Genomic DNA, 19,019 nt, shown 5'->3' with positions numbered 1-19,019 from the left:
TTCAAAACCTAAATAACTTTCCAGTCCCTTTTCTTCAGGGGTGAAAAAAAAAACCAACAAATCAATCTAGGAGAGATTCTTATACTAATTTTGTCCAGACAAAGAAAAAAATGAAAGAGAGAAGAGGGAGAGAGGGAGAAAGTGGAAACTACTATCTTCAATGCAAAGTTAGTCTATTAAGTAGCATGTATGGTAATCTAAACTAGAAAAAAGTAAAATAAGTATAGGCAGATTAGGTTATTTTACTTTTCACCAAACTATAAATGTAACAAATCCTGCACAGAACTCTTACACTGGCATCCTAGAACTCAAAAATAAGCAATCAAATACTGGGGTAGAGAGGAATGAAGAAAAGAATGAAAATTCTAAATAAGTAACAAGTTCATAATATTAATTTTTACAAAAAGAAGATGCAAATAAATTTCTATTTTTTCAAGTCATGTTGTTGGCCCTTTAACAGTAAATATTTAGAAAAAAAGCAATCTGCTAAATATGTCCTTCAAAACAGAAAGCTGAATGCCTAACTTCCAAGCAAATTTTTAAAGTGTGATTAAAAGAATCTGAATCTCTAAATTCAATGACAACATCATTACTAAAGTCAATATAGCTGATCTAAGTTTCCTATTCAACAATTTCCCAATTTAAATAGTTCCCTCTTTTCTTATAACCCAGAACCTATAAAGAACAAAGCTTTCTTATTTCAAAGTTTCCAAAAGAATGCCAACTGCTTTTTACAGTTCCCATGAATATTAATTTTCATTCCCAAAGACATGCTTTAGTCAACTGACATGAAAAGAAGCCTTCACTGATTTGGAAAAAAAAGAAGTGAGTCTTTCAGGAATCAAATGTCATGCAATTTTCTCAAATACTTGAACTTTTTACAAAAAAGGAAAGTTACTTTTCAGATCAATATGGATCACAAACAAAAAAATCTGGATTTATTTTTAAAAGAAAATGTAGCCTATCAGCTGAAGAAAAATTTCAAATACCTACTTCTGCCTTTCAACTGTTTTAGGTAAAAATATAAAATATGATCAGTGTCAAGTTATCCTTCTAAAAATCTCCCATGAACAATCTTTCCTTAAAGTTTTACTGTTTGTTCTAATGTCTTAGAAATAAATAAACATGCTTTGATTTTTAAAAAAGAGTCTTTCCTATGCTTCTAATAATATGTAAAAGCCTATAGAGTACAAGCATTTTTTTCCTTACAGATGTAAAGTCTAGAGCTAATGTTAAAAGGAAATATTTGTCTACCCAAAATGTAAACAGTGTCACATGCTGGCATTTGTTCTGGATTCTGAGATACTTACAAATCATACACACACACATACACAGGTACCCTGAATAGTTACTCAAATGCAACCAAGCAAAAAATTCTAGTTTTCCTTTTCAACCTCATGCAAACTTCCATTTCATTTATGTGTTTCCTTCATTTTATATTAGAATGAATAGAAAAAAGGCACTAATTTTATAATTAAAAGGTGTTTGATCCTACTTTTGAACACCTTGAAAATCAATTCTATACTGAAGTTCCCATAACTACAGCCCATATTGTCTCTACCAATTCTAGAATGTGGTTCCCTTAACTACAAATTTTATATTAATTTATTACTCCAGACCAGTACAGATTAAGAGACAATTATTTCTCCTTCATTCTACTGACTAATTGTTAACATTATTTCTTTAAAGTAAATACATCAAACTGATAACTTATGTTGACTTTTCAGCTTACCAAATGCTGATACCTGCTGTATCTGAAGATTTAATTTGGAAGCCGCAAGTGAAGGAAACATTATCACTGTTAAATTCATCTTGTCAAATACAATCGATGTTTTCAGATCTTTAAGTATCCTGTCTTCATTTAACTACTGCATTTGCTATTTCTAGGTACAGCAAACATTATTCAAAATCAAATCAAGCTCAAGATCTGCCTCTACAATTTCTAGCTGGATTAACTTGAACAAGTTATTTAAATTCCACAGCTCAACAGCAACACTGTATTCTACTAGAGAATTACTGTAAAATTTTAAATTTAAGAAAAAGGCAATGGAAAAGTGCTTATTATTAATAATACAAAGAATCACAATAATACAAACCTGCCCAACATTGTATTTGGCTGTGCAGTAAAAATGGATGGGTCTACAACAAATCTAGTGTTATCCACTATAAGTGTCACTCGTTCTGATGTTCTTACATTCCGAGCTCCTTCTTTTGCATTTTCATACACAAATACCATTTCCCCAGACGTCTTACAGCTACTATCTGAACTTGATTGACTACTGTTTCTGCTGCTGTTCCCAGCACTGCTGCTGGATCCATCTGGAGACACTTTCTGAGGACGAGGACTGCTTGGACGAGAGGAACTGTGATCTTTTTCACGTTCTGAAATAAAGAGGTTAAACAAATTTATGCAAATTTTCTTTTAAAGTATACAAGAGATACATATATATCTTTTGAAAAGAGTGATTTAGAAAAGTAGTTTTATATCATAGCAATTCTGCTTTTTTTATTTCAAATAACATTTTCACAGAACATCATCAACCTTCATTTATTTTCTAGAAATAAAACCTAAAACATTACATTGTTTTCTAAAACAATTAATTTTGTAGACTTTTTAAAAAAGACGTTTACCTAACCAATGTTGACCCAGACTAAGATCAAAATTAAACTGAATTATATTACTGCTCTACTTAAAAATATACAGAAACAAAAGGAGTACAATATTCTAAGTCAAATAAGCAAGCATTGAAAGTCAGTAAAAGATTAATAATAATTTTAACTGTCCTAAATATTGAAAGTATTAATACTATTCTGAAAACACAAAGTACAAACTTTGGACTCTTAACTACATTAATAAGGAAACCCCCAAACAAGCAATTTATCTCACAAAAGGAAGGTACCAAAGGAAGAAAATATTTTTACCACAGACACTAAGAAGTATTTATGTTTTCAAATGACTTTTAATGTTTTACCGAATCAGTTTAATAGCTGATGATATACTGCTTTCTTCTCACTCTCATTTTTGAAAAAGGCACTGCTAAAAATTTTATAGGATCATATTATTATTACCTACAATTTTAATATAAAGAAACACTGTTAAAATTCAGAAAATTTTCTTTAGCTGTTCCAACAGTCTACAAAAGAGAAATTAAAACTAAGATTTTGTGATGTTTTCTTTAGAGATTAGATTACTAAACTTTAAAGGTGACCTAAAAATGTACCTCCATCTCATCAGTTTCATCAGCTTTTGCCAAATTCCTTCATGACTCAGGCTACTTAGAACACTCTGTACAGCTTTACTGGTTATATAATTAGGCTTGCTGTATCTCCAGAGATACCCTGACGCCTCCCTTGTAGTGCCTATTTCTACAATGTTGGTAGCACCCTAAAAGTAAAATTTGCTAAAGCAATAAAATAACTTATTATATCTCCTATTCTCTTCCCAGATACTAAACTTTCCATATAACAAACTGTTCAGCTCTTATTTATACTTTTGTTGGTTTTTAGCTTATTAGTATTATTCTGATTTTAAAGACCTACTTAGATACTGACAACCTCTCCATCTAATTAGACCTAATATATATGATTTTGATTTATATGAGGTAATCAGAAACTGCCTCAAACAGTAAGTCAAAGTATTTAATTTGCCACTTCTGAGGGAAAAATAAAAATCAGCAAGCTCACATTGTTTATGTACATCTACTTAAGAAGTGGTGCTTTATAGTCACACAATATATTTACCTGGAGGAATAGCATTCATTTATAATAAAGAGTAGTGAGGAATAAAGATCTGAGCTGTCAAGGGGGAAAAAAAACCTACTTGCACCCCCCTTTTTCTTCTCTGTTTTTTAATTAAATTTAAAATACTGTCAAAAATCAAGATAAATGACTCCATGATGGTTACTCTTTCATTTTCTTTTTTATTATGATTAACAAGGATTCTTATCAATAATTTACTACATATTATTTTAAATAAACCACTGCTATATATCTCACAAGATAAAAATTACTTGAAAAAATTTTATATCTACATATTACAGTTGTAAAGGCTGTTCAAATTACTTCTAAGACTGTCCCAAACTCTGAAAAAAAAAATTCACTTTAAAGTTTCATTTAATAAGATTTTTTTTAAAAAAGCAAGAATCAAGCTAAGTTAAAACAGAAGCAACTGAAAAGAAGTAAGATGTTAATTTTACTTGTGAATTAGGCATAATTCACTGTTATTACTACTTTAAAAAGGTAAATGCACTGGGAATTTCCTGGCAGTCCAGTGGTTAGGTCTCAGCGCTTTCAGTGCCAGGGCCCGGGGTTTGACCCATGGTCAGGAAACTAAGATCCCACAAGTCATGCAGCATAGCCAAATTAAAAAAAGAAAAAGAAAAAAAGGTAGATGCATGTTTTTGAAACCTGTTGGGAAGTTTAGTTGATTTTACATACCAATATGGTGCTGCCGTGTTGGAGAAGTAACATTTCTAATACAAGGAGTGAGCTGAGATTCTGTTCTTTCATGAGATGAATCTCGTGATCTGTCACTTGACCTTCGTCTATCTCTTGATCTCTCATGTCCCCCACTAGCACCATGTAGACTCATTTTGGTGTGGTCGACAGTTCCTTTAGCAACACGTGAGGGGGTGCTGATAAATTAGAAAAGAAAATTAACCATAGAAGTAGAACATGAAATTGCAAATGCTTTCCAAAAAAACTCCCAATTAATATAAAACTACTAATATTCTGAAGTGCAACAGTCAAATGCTATTATACTTAACAATTCTGAAACCTAATTTATTTTAAACTTGCAGGTTTTATAAATTCTGGAAGACTGTCTTTAAAGATCACATACTCCAATTCAGTTTTTTTAAGGATGAGAAAACTAAAGCCCAGAAAGGTTAACTGACTGTTGAGTTAGTAGCATGGTAGAAGAGGTAGCAGTAGTAGTTAGCAGCAGTAGTAATAGCAGTAGACAACATCCAAATCTCTTAAACATAACTCAAGTGTTCTCCTGGTTTTTCTGATTGTAAGGGAAAAGGAGAGGGTAAGCATCAGCTTCTGGATCTCTTAAACACTGAGGTATGGGACGAAGTAATTGGTCTTGCTGCCAAATAAAATAAGAATACATGCTAGGGACTTCCCTGGTAGGCCAGTGGTTAAGACTCCCCCCAAGGCCAATGCAGGGAGCATGGGACTAAGATTCTACATGCCATGAAACATTGTAAAAAAGTAATTAAAAAAAAAAAGAATACATGCTAACTCCAATCAATTCATTTTGATTGAACTCTCTTTGAAAAGCATTTCTGAAATTTTGAAAAGCATTTTTCTAAAAAGCTAATAGCACTGACTAAATAAAGTTACAGAATCTAAAATTTTAAAACATCTTACATAGAACAAATTTGCCCATGGGAAGTGAATAACTGAGGATGATTAAGATATTCTAGTTGACAGCATTCATTCATACAATTATTTATTAAGTTATATGTACTATGTGCACAATGCTATTACATGCCAGGATAGAATTAGCTTCCTTAGAATGCTTATGATTTAAGTGCAGCAGCTATACATGAATTATTCCATTTAAACAATGTAAACAATTCAAATGTTATCCCAAATTTAAAATATGAAATAATTAAATGTATCTCAAATACAATTAATAAATGAATGACAGACAATAAATGCTCTAAGATCTCACAAGAAGATGTTACTGTAAATCGCTGGTGAACCTGGCACAAACAAATAGCTAAGATTTTAACAATCAAAGTACACTGCAAGTAAGACAACTGATAGGAACAAAAATGAAAGAGCCTAACCTAAGGCAGGTGAAAATTTACCATCTTATTAGCAAACAACATAGTTCATCATTTTAAAATGTTAAGTGCTTTTCAGAAACAGGAGAAAGACAGGAATAGAAGGAACTTCATGGCTTCAGCGTAATAAAGACTTAAAATCAAATTGTCTTTTAATACTTAATTGCTCAACATGTTGAATGCTAACTTAACACTTTGGAACCTCAGTTTCCTCATCTGTAAACTGTAGATCCTACTGACTTTCTAAGTTTAATATGAAGATTAAATGAAGTATAATCAGTAAACTGACCAATAATGTGCCTGGCACAACAGAATCACCCACTAAATGTTACTTTATTTAGTTTTAACAGGCGATGATATTAAAGTTCAAAATCACAAGATTGTGCTCAGAGTCACATAGAATTTTAGTAGATATGCTCATAACACTGTAAGCTAATCCTTTCAATTTATTCCAGTAGCCTCTTCCATGATGTTACCTTATTGTCCTTCACCAAAACTACATTATTTAAAAATTTAATCTTGATGAGTCAGTGCTCAGGGATCATCTCCTCTGATTTATTAGCTGTAACACTGTTATTTGAGTGGTTTCTTTCATTATGAAGATCGTTATCATCTCACTATAACAGACTAAAAACACAATAAATAAGGCTGACTCTGTATCTACCCTAAGAGTGATTTCTAAGGAAATAAAGGCAATCGACCAGTTTTTATCAGTCATCTGTCTCTCATAAATCTACAGAAAGAAAAAAAAGAACAAAACAACCCTCTATTCCCACCTTCCTTCCAGTGAAAAAGATCAGAGTAGGATCACATCATTGGAATATAATTTTTTTCTTTAAATAGAACAAATCCAAAGATCATACTTTTAAGTTAAAAACCTTACAACAGGAACAATGGAATTTCTGACTCATCTCCTAAAGTAGGAAAAAGAAAGGAATCCACAATAATAGAATAAGCATTATATACTAGAAAAAACCCTCAAATTATTCTAGCTAAGTTTTAAATGTACTAATAAACACATTTTCTAAATATGAATCTAATTGATAACAGATAAGATACAAACACAATTACAACTAAGGCAAATGAAGGATAAATGTTCAGTAAGGACCAAGCCAACTGATTAACTGAAAAAGGATTTCAACTAGACATGTTCATAGCTGAAAGATTAAATACCACTAAGTATTTTGCTTAAATACTGGCTTCATTTCTAAACTGTTTAGACATTAAACAAATGCAAACGGTGTCATAATATATTCCTGTTCCTTTTTTCATTCTCAAATGGAATGTACTCTGAATGAGACCTTCAAAATCAGATGTCATGGAAGACTAATTATGTCCTACTCTATTTAATTAAATAATTTTAGATCAGGAAAGCACTCTAAGGGCAAACATAATTAACAAGTGCAAATGAAAATGAGGACAAGCAAGTTCATAGAGGATAACTCTGCTTCATGTTGCATCTAAGAGTTTGGGATACCTGAATTGAGAACAGAAAAGGAGATGAAAAGTGTATCAGCCCCAACACCTGCTTCTAGCCAAGACAGAGAAACAAGGACTAAACTTACCTTCCTGTCTGAAACTACCAAAAAGCAAAATATATGAAACAATGACAAGACATAGGATATTTGGAAAAGAGAGTAATCCCTGGAAGATGAAAAAACAAATCAGATAAGGCTAACCATGGGCTTCCTTGGTGGCTCAGTGGTAAAGAATCTGCCTGCCAACGCAGCAGACATGGGTTCAATCCCTGGGTTGGGAAGATCCACTGGAGAAGGAAATGGCAACTCACACCAGATTCTAGCCTGGGAAATCCCACAGACAGAGGTGTCTGGAGGGCTACAGTCTACAGGGTGGCAAAGAGCTGGACACGACTTAGCAACTAAACAACAACAAAGGCCAACCACTGTCCCAAATTACTACCTTGCGAAGAGTTCTCGAGTAAAACACAAGAGAGGCAAAACCCAGGCAGAAGCTGATGGACTCTGAGTTAAGGATGAGGAGCTGAGAGGTTGGGGACAATAGGTGGCAGAGTTCTAAGGAAAGAGTATACCAGAGAGGGAACAGCAGCACAGAGAAAACCTCAGCAATCTGCAGAGTCCAGTACTAATTAACACACACATGAGGAAACCTCATCAATGAAGCTGGAGAAACAACGGACTCAGAGAATTAGAGAAAACACTGCCCAGGACTCGCACAGAGCCAGGAAAAGGGCCTGTCCCTCTCTCCCCACAGTGAGGCTAGAAAACCTCATAAAAGGGCACTAGAGGGGGAATCTGTGGCTATGAAGTGGGAAATAATTGAGTACTAAACTAAACTGAGTACTGTCCTAGTCACATCCAACGAATGCTAATAGCAAGATGTGAAAGAATCAAATCGTTTCCAAGTAAGTAAACTAAATCCTAAAATGAAGCTCAAGAAAATTTATAGGAGTACAAAAATATCCATCAGCCAAACAAGGTAAATTCACAATATATGGCATCCAGTTAAAAATTACCAGGCAAGCAAAAAGGAAGGAAAAAACCTCAACTAAAACCAACCCAAATATCTTAAAATAAGTAAATCTTAAAATTAGACACACATCTTAAAATTAGAAACAAAAACATTAAGAGTCATTATAACCATATTCCTCCAAAAAGTTATGTAGAAATACAGAATATTAAAAAGATACAAATCAGACTTCTAGAGACAAAAATTGTATCTGAGATGAAAAATACATTCATCTGGAATTAATGGAAGAGTATACATTACAGAAGATTCATGAATTTGAAGACTGCAGTAGGAAATACCCAAATGAATACACTATTCATTATAGAAGGATAAATTAAGCATAAGTGAGCTATGGGTCAACTTTAAGAGTCCTAATATAGGTATAAATGGAGTCCATATAGGAAGAAAGGTGAGGAAAAGAAAAACATTTGAAGAATGTCTTGAAATGTAATTAAAATTACAAACCCACAGATGCAACATGCACAACAAATCCCGAACACATTTTAATAAAAAATAAAACCCAAAATGATAACGGCTAGCAACCTAAGATTGTTATATCCTGTAAAAATATCTCTCAAAAATAAAAGGGAAATGCATTTTTAGACACACACAGAGAAAAAGATAAATGAATTAATCATGAACAAATCTGCACTACAAGAAAATTTAAAGAACATCCTTTAGGCAGAAGAAAAAAATAACTCCAGGTGAAAATATGGTATTGCTAATTGTTCAGTCATGTCCAACTCTTTGCAACCCCATGGATGGCAGCCCATGGACGGACAGGCTTCTCTGTCCATGGGATTCTCCAGGCAAGAATACTGGAGTGGGCTGCTGTGCCTTTCTCCAGGGGATCTTCCCAACTCAAGGACTGAACCTCCAGGGGATCTTCCCAACCCAGGGCTTGCTAGCAGATTCTTTACCATCTGAGCCTACACAAAGGAATTAAGAATACTGGAAATAGCACAAAGTTTGGGAGGAGAGAAACAGAAGTACAATATTATAAGGCTCTCATATGACACAAGAATTATTTAATATAATGAAGGTAAATAGTGATAAACTAAAGATGCATATTAAAAGCTTTAAAGCAACCACTGAAGTACAGAGTCAAAGAATTATAGTCACTAAGCCAATAAAGGGGATAAAATGAAATCATAAAAAAAGACACAATCCAAAAGAGGGCAAAAGGTGAGGGGAGGATAGGGAAACAGGAACAAATGGGACAAACAGAAAATAAACAGCAAGATGACAGACTTAACCATATCTACAATCACATTAAATGTACATGGTCTAAGCCATAAAAGGTAGAGATTATCACACTGGATATAAAAACCAGACCCAACAAACAGTATGCCCCATCTACAAGAAGCACACTTTAAATATAAAGGTAGAAAGAGGTACAATATAAAAGGATAAGGAAAGACAAATTATGCTAATCCTAGTTAAAAGAAAACAAGAATGGTATATTAATATCAGACCAAGTAGACCTCAATACAAAGAATATTACCAAGGCAGTTTATAAGAATAAAGGGGTAAATTCACTGGGGTCTCCTGCACTGCAGGCAGATTCTTTACCAGCTGAGATTCTTTACCACCAGGGAAGCCCTTAAGAGCACTTAACAGTCCCCAAAGTTCTTCTGCCTTGTAACAGAGCTTCAAAACACATGAAGCAAAAAAAGGAATAAAATTACAAGGAGAACTCCACAATTATTGTAATGGATTTCAACATCCCTCTTAAAATATTTAACAGAACAAGCAGACAAAAAATCAGTAAAGATGAGTAAGATTTGAACAGCACTATCAACTGGCTTAACCTAACTGACATTTATAGAACATTTTATCCAACAAGAGCAGAAAACTCATTCTTTTGATATGCACATAGAACATTTATCAAGACAGACCATATTCTGGGCAATAAAACAAGTCTTAATACATTTCAAAAAAATTCATACAAAATATGTTCTCTGATTACAAGTGAATTAAAATTCAGTAACAGAAAGATACCTGGAAAATTCCCAAACATTTGCAATTAGATAACATCTTTGTAAATAACCCATGGAGCAAAAAAGAAATTAGAAAGGAAAAGAGAAAATTTTGAGGGGAAAAAGCCCAATGAATCAAAATTTGTGGAATGGCATGATATTATAGCACTAGTTAGGAAGCAAATTATATCTTTAAATGCCTATGATAGAAAAGAAGAAAGGTCTAAGAAAAATTACCTCAGTTTCTACCTTAAGGAACTAGACAGGGATTTCCCTGGTGGTCCAGTGGTTGAGAATTCACCTTGTAGTGCAGGGGACACAGGTTTGATGCTTGGTCAGGGAACTAAGATCCCACATGCTGCGGAGCAACTAGGCCCTAAAGCCACAATTAGAAAGGCAACATGCGGCAACTACTGAGCCTGCAAGCCACAGCTAAGACCCAGACCCAAAGCAGCTGAATAAATATTTTTTTTTTAAAGAAACTAGACAAAGAACAAAATAAACCTAAAGAAAGTAGAAAAAATTATTAAAGAATAGAGTGAAAATCAAAATAATAGAAAATAGAAAAAGAATTGGGAAAAAAAAATCACTGAAAACAAAGGCTAGTTCTTTGGAAAGGTCAATAAAATTGATAAAATAACTAGCTAAACTGGGCTTCCCTGCTGGCTCAGAGGGTAAAGAATCTGTCTGCAATGCAGGAAACCTGGGTTTGATCCCTGAGTCAGGAAGATTCCCTGGAGAAGGGAATGGCTACCTACTCCAGTATTCTTGCCTGGAGAATTCCATGGACACAGAAGCTGGTGGGCTACAGTTCACAGGGTTGCACTCCAGAAGAAATAGATGGAATGAACAATTCAATGTCTATTAAAGAATTTGAATTTGTAGTTAAGAACTTTCCTTCTAAGAAAACTCCAGGCTGAAATGGCTTCACTGATAATTCTACCAAGCATTTAACATAGAAATAATAGCAATCTTACACAAAATCCTCTAGAAACTAAAGAAAAGATAATATTTCGTAACTCATTTTATGAGGCCAGCATTACCCAGATACCAAAACCAGAGAAGGATATTACAAGAAAACTATAAACCTACAACCTTCAGAACATAGATTCAAATATGTTCAACAAAATTTTAGTAATTTGAATACAACAATATACAAAACTGTCAAAACATCATGATCTTTAGATTTTTGTATCAAAAATGCAAGATTGGTTAAATATTCAAACATCAATCAATATAATTCACCATATTAACACATTAACGAAAAACTTGTATCTCAACATGCAAAGAAAATACATTTAACAAAGTCCAAAATCCAGTTCTGATTTAAAAAAACAAATAACAACAAAAACCCTCAACAAAATAGGAATACAATGGAATTTCATCAGCTGGATAAAAGATATCCATGGAAAACCTACAACCAGCATTATACTTAGTGGTCAAAGACCAAATGCTCTCCACCTAAGACCAGGAACAAGACAAGGATGTCCACTTGTACCATTTCTCTTCTCCCGCATACTGAAGAGTCTAGCCAGAGCAATATGGCAAGAAAAAGATATAGAAAGCATCCAGATTATAAAAAGAAGCAAAACTGTCCTGATCTACAGAGAAGATAATCATCTTTTATAGACTCTAGTACAAAAAAGTTACTAGAACTAAACAGTGAGTTTACTATGGTCATAGAACATCAATATTCAAAAGTAAACAATATTCCTATATACTAGCAACAACAAACAATCAGAAATCTAAATTTTAAAAACAACATCATTTAAAAAAGCAAAACCTGAAATGACCTAAATGTTTATGAACAGGCGACTGGATAAATAATTTGTGGTATACCATACAACGGAATACTACTCAACAACAGAAGTACGAACTACTGATGCAAGTTATGACAGGGATCACATACAAAATTATTAAGCTCAGTGAAAGAAGAGAAATACCCTTCCTTCCCCAAACACGGTACATTTGTATCAGATTCTAGGCAATACAAACTAATGTCTTGTGTCAGAAAACAGATTGGTGGTTTGTCCAGGCATGGAGTATGGAAGTTCGAAGAAGGAGGAAAAGCTTACAAAGGACCCCAAGGAAACTTGCATGTGATCGATTTGTTCACTACCCTGATTGTGATGAGGTTTCCTAAGGGCATACATACATCAAAACTTACCAAACTATACACCAAAACTGGCCTCTTGGCCAAACATAGCCCAATTAAGACTACTCTTCCAGGAAGCTGATACTTAATCATTTCAATTACACACAAGTAAAAAAAGCCATGTCTTTCTTCTCCTATTAAATTATAAATTATCTTTCACAAAACTACATAGATTCTTGCATCCGCCTCTTAAAATGGTTCATGTTCTCATGAAACCAGAAGTTTTTATACCATCAGACTACCATCTCCAACTACCATCTCCAACTGATTACCACTTGAAAATCTCACAGATCAAATTTACTATCCAATAATGTTAATACAGAACTCAAATAAGAATCCTTAATCATGAATCCTCTAAGATCACAATTTTTATTAACTAAGAAATAATGCTTCCAGCCAAGAGCCCATGCGCCACAAGAGAAGTTACGGCAATGAGAAGACCATGTGCAACTAGACAGTAACCCTCCTCATCACAACTAGAGATAGCCTACGTGCAGCAACGAAGACCCAGTGTATCCATAAAAATAAATAAAAATTTTTTAAAAAAGAATACTTCCAGCACCTGTAGATATGTAAACAAACCCATCTTAAATACAAACCCTAATATTTTTTTTGAAAAAAAGTTTCACTTTTAAAATTTACAACTTTATGAGCTTCTGACTTCATCTTATACCAACTTTCATTTAACATCAAATTCAACAGGCAGTAAGTCTCTCCAAAAGTTTTTACATCTTACTAAAACAGTCACCCTCAGAAGCAAGTATCTATTTATATCAAACTTTGGAATATTAATTTCATATGAATTTACACATGTGACTTTGCCACCTAATTTGTTTAAAAATTCTATATATATATACAACTTCCAATGATAGACAAGTTCCTAACAAAGAGAAATATTAGAGTCTCTATCATTTTGTACAGTGAAATGATCGATTCCTACAGGGGTTGGGGGTAATAAAACTAAAGTAATATATAGAGAGAAATTTTTAAATTCAAAAAATTTCAAAGTTTATAACAAAACCCATGCCACTCTCAGAATGGATAATGTGTGGCACATATATACAATGGAATACTACTCAAAAATTTAAAAGAAAAATGAACTACTGACACGTTCAACAACGTGGTAGATATCTCAAACGCATTATGCTCAATGAAAAAACCCAAACCCCAGAGTTTACATACTATCTGATTTCATTTATATATTATTCTCAAAACAGCAAAATTACAGTGATGGAAAACAAATCAGAGGTCGCCAGAAGTTAGGGACGGGGAAAGGGTAACACTCTAAAGGGGCAGCATGAAAGTTTCTTCATGGTGATACAAAGTTCTGGATCCTGATTGTAGTGGTAGTTACACAAATCTGTATGTGATAAAAACATCAAGGAATAAATACCAGAAAAAGAGTACATATAAAAACCGATGTCTATAGTCAGTTACAGAATTGTATCACTGTCATTTTCCCAGTTTGATACACTTAAGTGAGATGTTATCATAGAAGGAAGCTGGATGAAGAGTACCCAGGAACTCACAGTAAAATTTTTTTTAACTTCTTATAAAAATTTTTAATAAGTTTAATAAACATAAACAAAAAGGCAAAAGGCAATGTAGACACAGAAAACAAAAACCCTATAATCAATAAATTCAGTTCAGTTCAGTTGCTCAGTCGTGTCCGACTCCTTGCGACCCCATGAACTGCAGGCACACCAGGCCTCCCTGTTCATCACCAGCTCCCAAAGTTCACTCAAACTCACGCCGATCGAGTCGGTGATGCCATCCAGCCATCTCATCCTCTGTCGTCCCCTTCTCCTCCTGCCCCCAATCCCTCCCAGCATCACAGTCTTTTCCAATAAGTCAACCCTTCGCATGAGGTGGTCAAAGTACTGGAGTTTCCGCTTTAGCATCATTCCTCCCAAAGAACACCTAGGACTGATCTCCTTTCGAATGCACGGGTTGGATCTTGCAGTCCAAGGGACTCTCAAGAGACTTCTCCAACACCACAGTTCAAAAGCATCAATTCTTCGGCGCTCAGCCTTCTTCACAGTCCAACTCTCACATCCATACATGACTACTGGAAAAACCATAGCCTTGACTAGACAGACCTTTGTTGGCACAGTAAGGTCTCTGCTTTTGAACATACTATCTAGGTTGGTTTCCTTCCAAGGAGTAAGTGTCTTTTAATTTCATGGCTGCAGTCACCATCTGCAGTGATTTTGGAGCCCACAAAAATAAAGTCTGACACTGTTTCCCCATCTATTTCCCATGAAGTGATGGGACCAGATGCCATGATCTTCGTTTTCTGAATGCTGAGCTTTAAGCCAACTTTTTCACTCTCCTCTTTCACTGTCATCAAGAGGCTTTTTAGTTTCTCTTCACTTTCTGCCATAAGGGTGGTGTCATCTGCATATCTGAGGTTATTGATATTTCTCCCGGCAATCTTGATTCCAGCTTGTGTTTCTTCCAGTCCAGCGTTTCTCATGATGTACTCTGCATATAAGTTAAAGAAGCAGGGTGACAATACACAGCCTTGACATATTCCTTTTCCTATTTGGAACCAGTCTGTTGTTCCATGTCCAGTTCTAACTGTTGCTTCCTGACCTGCATATAGGTTTCTCAAGAGGCAGGTCAGGTAGCCTGGTATTCCTATCTCTTTCAGAATTTTCCACAGTTTACTGTGATCCACACAGTAAAAGGCTTTGGCATAGACAATAAAGCAGAAGTAGATGTTTTTCTGGAACTCTCTTGCTTTTTCAATGATCTAGCAGATGTTGGCAATTTGATCTCTGGTTCCTCTGCCTTTTCTAAAACCAGCTTGAACATCTGGAAGTTCATGGTTCACGTATTGCTGAAGCCTGGCCTGGAGAATTTTGAGCATTACTTTACTAGCATGTGAGACGAGTGCAATTGTGTGGTAGTTTGAGCATTCTTTGGCATTGCCTTTCTTTGGGATTGGAATGAAAACTGACCTTTTCTAGTCCTGTGGCCACAGCTGAGTTTTCCAAATTTGCTGGCATATTGAGTGCACCACTTTCACATCATCATCCTTCAGGATTTGAAACAGCTCAACTGGAATTCCATCACCTCCACTAGCTTTGTTTATACTGATGCTTTGTGAGGCCCACTTAACTTAATGCTATTACCAAGTTCAGTTCAGTTTAGTCGCTCAGTCGTGTCCGACTCTTTGCGACCCCCTGAATTGCAGCACGTCACGCCTCCCTGTCCATCACCAACTCCTGGAGTTCACTCAAACTCACGTCCATCGAGTCCGTGATGCCATCCAGCCATCTCATCCTCTGTCGTCCCCTTCTCCTCCTGTCCCCAATCCCTCCCAGCATCAGAGTCTTTTCCAATGAGTCAACTCTTCGCATGAGGTGGCCAAAATACTGGAGTTTCAGCTTTAGCATCATTCCTTCCAAAGAAATCCCAGGGCCGATGTCCTTCAGAATGGACTGGTTGGATCTCCTTGCAGTCCAAGGGACTCTCAAGAGTCTTCTCCAACACCACAGTTCAAAAGCATCAATTCTTCGGCGCTCAGCCTTCTTCACAGTCCAGCTCTCACATCCATACATGACCACAGGAAAAACCATAGCCTTGACTAGACAGACCTTAGTCAGCAAAGTAATATCTCTGCTTTTGAATATGCTATCTAGGTTGGTCATAACTTTCCTTCCAAGGAGTAAGCGTCTTTTACTTTTATGGCTGCAGTCACCACCTGCAGTGATTTTGGAGCCCAAAAAAATAAAGTCTGACACTGTTTCCACTGTTTCCCCATCTATTTCCCATGAAGTGATGGGACCAGATGCCATGATCTTCGTTTTCTGAATGTTGAGCTTTAAGCCAACTTTTTCACTCTCCTCTTTCACTTTCATCAAGAGGCTTTTTAGCTCCTCTTCACTTTCTGCCATAAGGGTGGTGTCATCTGCATATCTGAGGTTATTGATATTTCTCCTGGCAATCTTGATTCCAGCTTGTGTTTCTTCTAGTCCAGCGTTTCTCATGATGTACTCTGCATAGAAGTTAAATAAGCAGGGTGACAATATACAGCCTTGACGTACTCCTTTTCCTATTTGGAACCAGTCTGTTTTTCCATCTCCAGTTCTAACTGTTGCTTCCTGACCTGCATACAGATTTCTCATGAGGCAGGTCAAGTGGTCTGATATTCCCATCTCTTTCAGAATTTTCCACAGTTTACTGTGATCCACACAGTCAAAGGCTTTGGCATAGTCAATAAAGCAGAAGTAGATGTTTTTCTGGAACTCTCTTGCTTTTTCCATGATCCAGCAGATGTTGGCAATTTGATCTCTGGTTCCTCTGCCTTTTCTAAAACCAGCTTGAACATCTGGATGTTCATGGTTCATGTATTGCTGAAGCCTGGTCTGGAGAATTTTGAGCATTACTTTACTAGCATGTGAGATGAGTGCAATTGTGCATCAGTTTGAGCATTCTTTGGCATTGCCTTTCTTTGGGATTGGAATGAAAACTGACCTTTTCTAGTCCTGTGGCCACTGCTGAGTTTTCCAAATTTGCTGGCATATTGATTGCAGCACTTTCACAGCATCATCTTTCAGGATTTGAAATAGCTATTAACAAATGTATCCATAAAACAAGGACAGGAATTTTTTAATTAAGAGAATGAAAAAGAGTTCTTAGCCATTTTTAAAAGTTAGAAGAAGGCTGAAAGAAAAAACTGGTGATAAAGGAAATAAAAAATGAAAGTGAAAGGGTGAGACTAGAGGAAAGTGAAAGAGAAAATGTGAAGTCACTCAGTCGTGTCCGACTCTTTGCGACCCCGTGGACTGTAGCCCGCCAGGCTCCTCTGTCCATGGGATTCTCCAGGCAAGAATACTTTAGTGGGTTGCCATTTCCTTCTCCAGGGGATAATCCCAACCCAAGTCTCCTGCATTGCAGGCAGATGCTTTATCCTCTGAGCCACTAGGGAAGCCCTGAATAGAGGAAGACACTCGATATTCAAATAATATATGTTCCACACAGAACAGAGAAAAGAGGGGGGTTATCAAAGAAATAATACACGAAAAATTTCCAAAAATAAATATTACCAGCACTGCTACTAGAAAATATTGTAACAAATACACAAAACTAAAATATCTACAAAGTGAGGGGTACTCACTTATGTATGAAAGTGAAAGTGAAGTCGCTCAGTTGTGTCTGACTCTTTGTGACCCCGTGGACTGTAGCCCACCAGGCTTCTCTGTTCATGGGGTTCTCCAGGCAAGAATACTGGAGTGGGTTGCCATTTCCCTCTCCAGGGGATCTTCCCAACCCAGGAATCGAACCCATGTCTCCCTCATTGCAGGCAGACGCTTTAACCTCTGAGCCACCAGGGAAGCCCCACTTATGTATGGTCCCCTTATATAGTATACAGATGGGAAATACAACCTTATATGATATCACTTTCCTGTTTTGAGGAATTATCTTTAAATACTTCCAGCAACATCATATCCTGGTGCATCTTATTAATGTTTGCTGAATTTAGCTGAAATTTCAGGAATATATAACATCTAAACATTTCCCATATCAACAGTTTTTGTCAAATATTTCCATGTATATGTATTTGTGTCTGTAGAGATACAGATATGAAGCTTTACAGTTTACGAGGTGTTTTAAACATTTACTCTTTTAAAAATGCATCATTTTTCTTAAAAACAAGGCAAGCATCTTTGTAAATTTCATATTAGATGTTTCCATCCATTTTTTAATTAGTCTGTCCATATTAAAGAAGCAATATTATTTTGAGGGAAGAAAAGGTGTTTCTATTACTATGTTCTATATTATGTTTTAGATTTAACTAAACCATTTAAATGAACTTATATTAATATATTTTAAGCAATCAATTTGCATATGATTTTTATAAGCATTTTTAATATGTTAGGTGAAGAGTTTGCAAAGCCAAATTCAACCCATTATCTCATTTTATAAATAAAGTTTTATTAGAACACAACCATGCCCATTAATTTACATATTGCTTATAGTTGCTCTCATTCCATAATGGCACAACTGAGTGATTTTGACAGACTCTGTAGCCCACATGACCAAAAACATTCACTATCCAGCCTTTTACAGAAAACTCTGCTGATCCTCACGTTAAGTGTCAGCAACTGTAATGACATAAGAAATGCAATTAAACTTTTAAACCTATTTTCAACAGTTAATGCAAATTTCTCTCCCTTCTTTTCCCTTTTCTTTCAGTTTGCCTTTTCTATAAGCTTTTTGTTCTTCTTAATTTATGGTCAGTTTCCCAACAAAAACTAATCACTGAAAAGGCAGTTCTCAACTGAAGAAGGGGCTACGCTCTAAAAGGCCATCTGTTAGTATGTTGTTATGCATACTGTCCATAAATATTTTAAACCATACTCAAGTCCCAGATTTTCCCCTCCTCCCCTGCCGCCAAAAGACAAGAAATATAGCTCAAGAAAAGTTTTAATACTAGTTTTTCTCTTCTTAAAATCTCACTGTCAGACACGTCAGCAACTCTAGTGAGAAGCAGTAGCAATAGCAAGGGAGCCTTATATACTGTTGTATGACTACTCTAAGAGTATCTTTTCTTTGAAGTGAAATGAAGACCTAGATCCTAAGAACTCTGAC

The 19,019-nt window shown here is 35.4% G+C and overlaps 1 protein-coding gene across 4 annotated transcripts in view; it reads right to left on the bottom strand.

The window, feature by feature from the left end:
- Window positions 1–19,019, bottom strand: part of BTBD10 (BTB domain containing 10) — a 77,193-nt gene that overhangs the window by 20,118 nt on the left and 38,056 nt on the right. For all 4 annotated transcript variants that reach the window (XM_052652668.1, XM_052652670.1, XM_052652671.1 and 1 more), the window contains 2 exons: window positions 4,438–4,634; window positions 2,097–2,382 (listed from right to left, as the gene is read on the bottom strand). In XM_052652668.1, the coding sequence (XP_052508628.1) occupies window positions 2,097–2,382; window positions 4,438–4,634 (483 nt within the window). The remainder of the gene's footprint in view (window positions 1–2,096; window positions 2,383–4,437; window positions 4,635–19,019) is intronic.

The sequence above is a fragment of the Budorcas taxicolor genome, chromosome 15, assembly GCF_023091745.1.
Source record: "Budorcas taxicolor isolate Tak-1 chromosome 15, Takin1.1, whole genome shotgun sequence".
In the NCBI taxonomy this organism is placed as follows: domain Eukaryota; kingdom Metazoa; phylum Chordata; class Mammalia; order Artiodactyla; family Bovidae; genus Budorcas; species Budorcas taxicolor.
The sequence above is the reverse complement of the archived record's forward strand: the minus strand, read 5'-3'. Positions and strand labels throughout refer to the sequence as shown.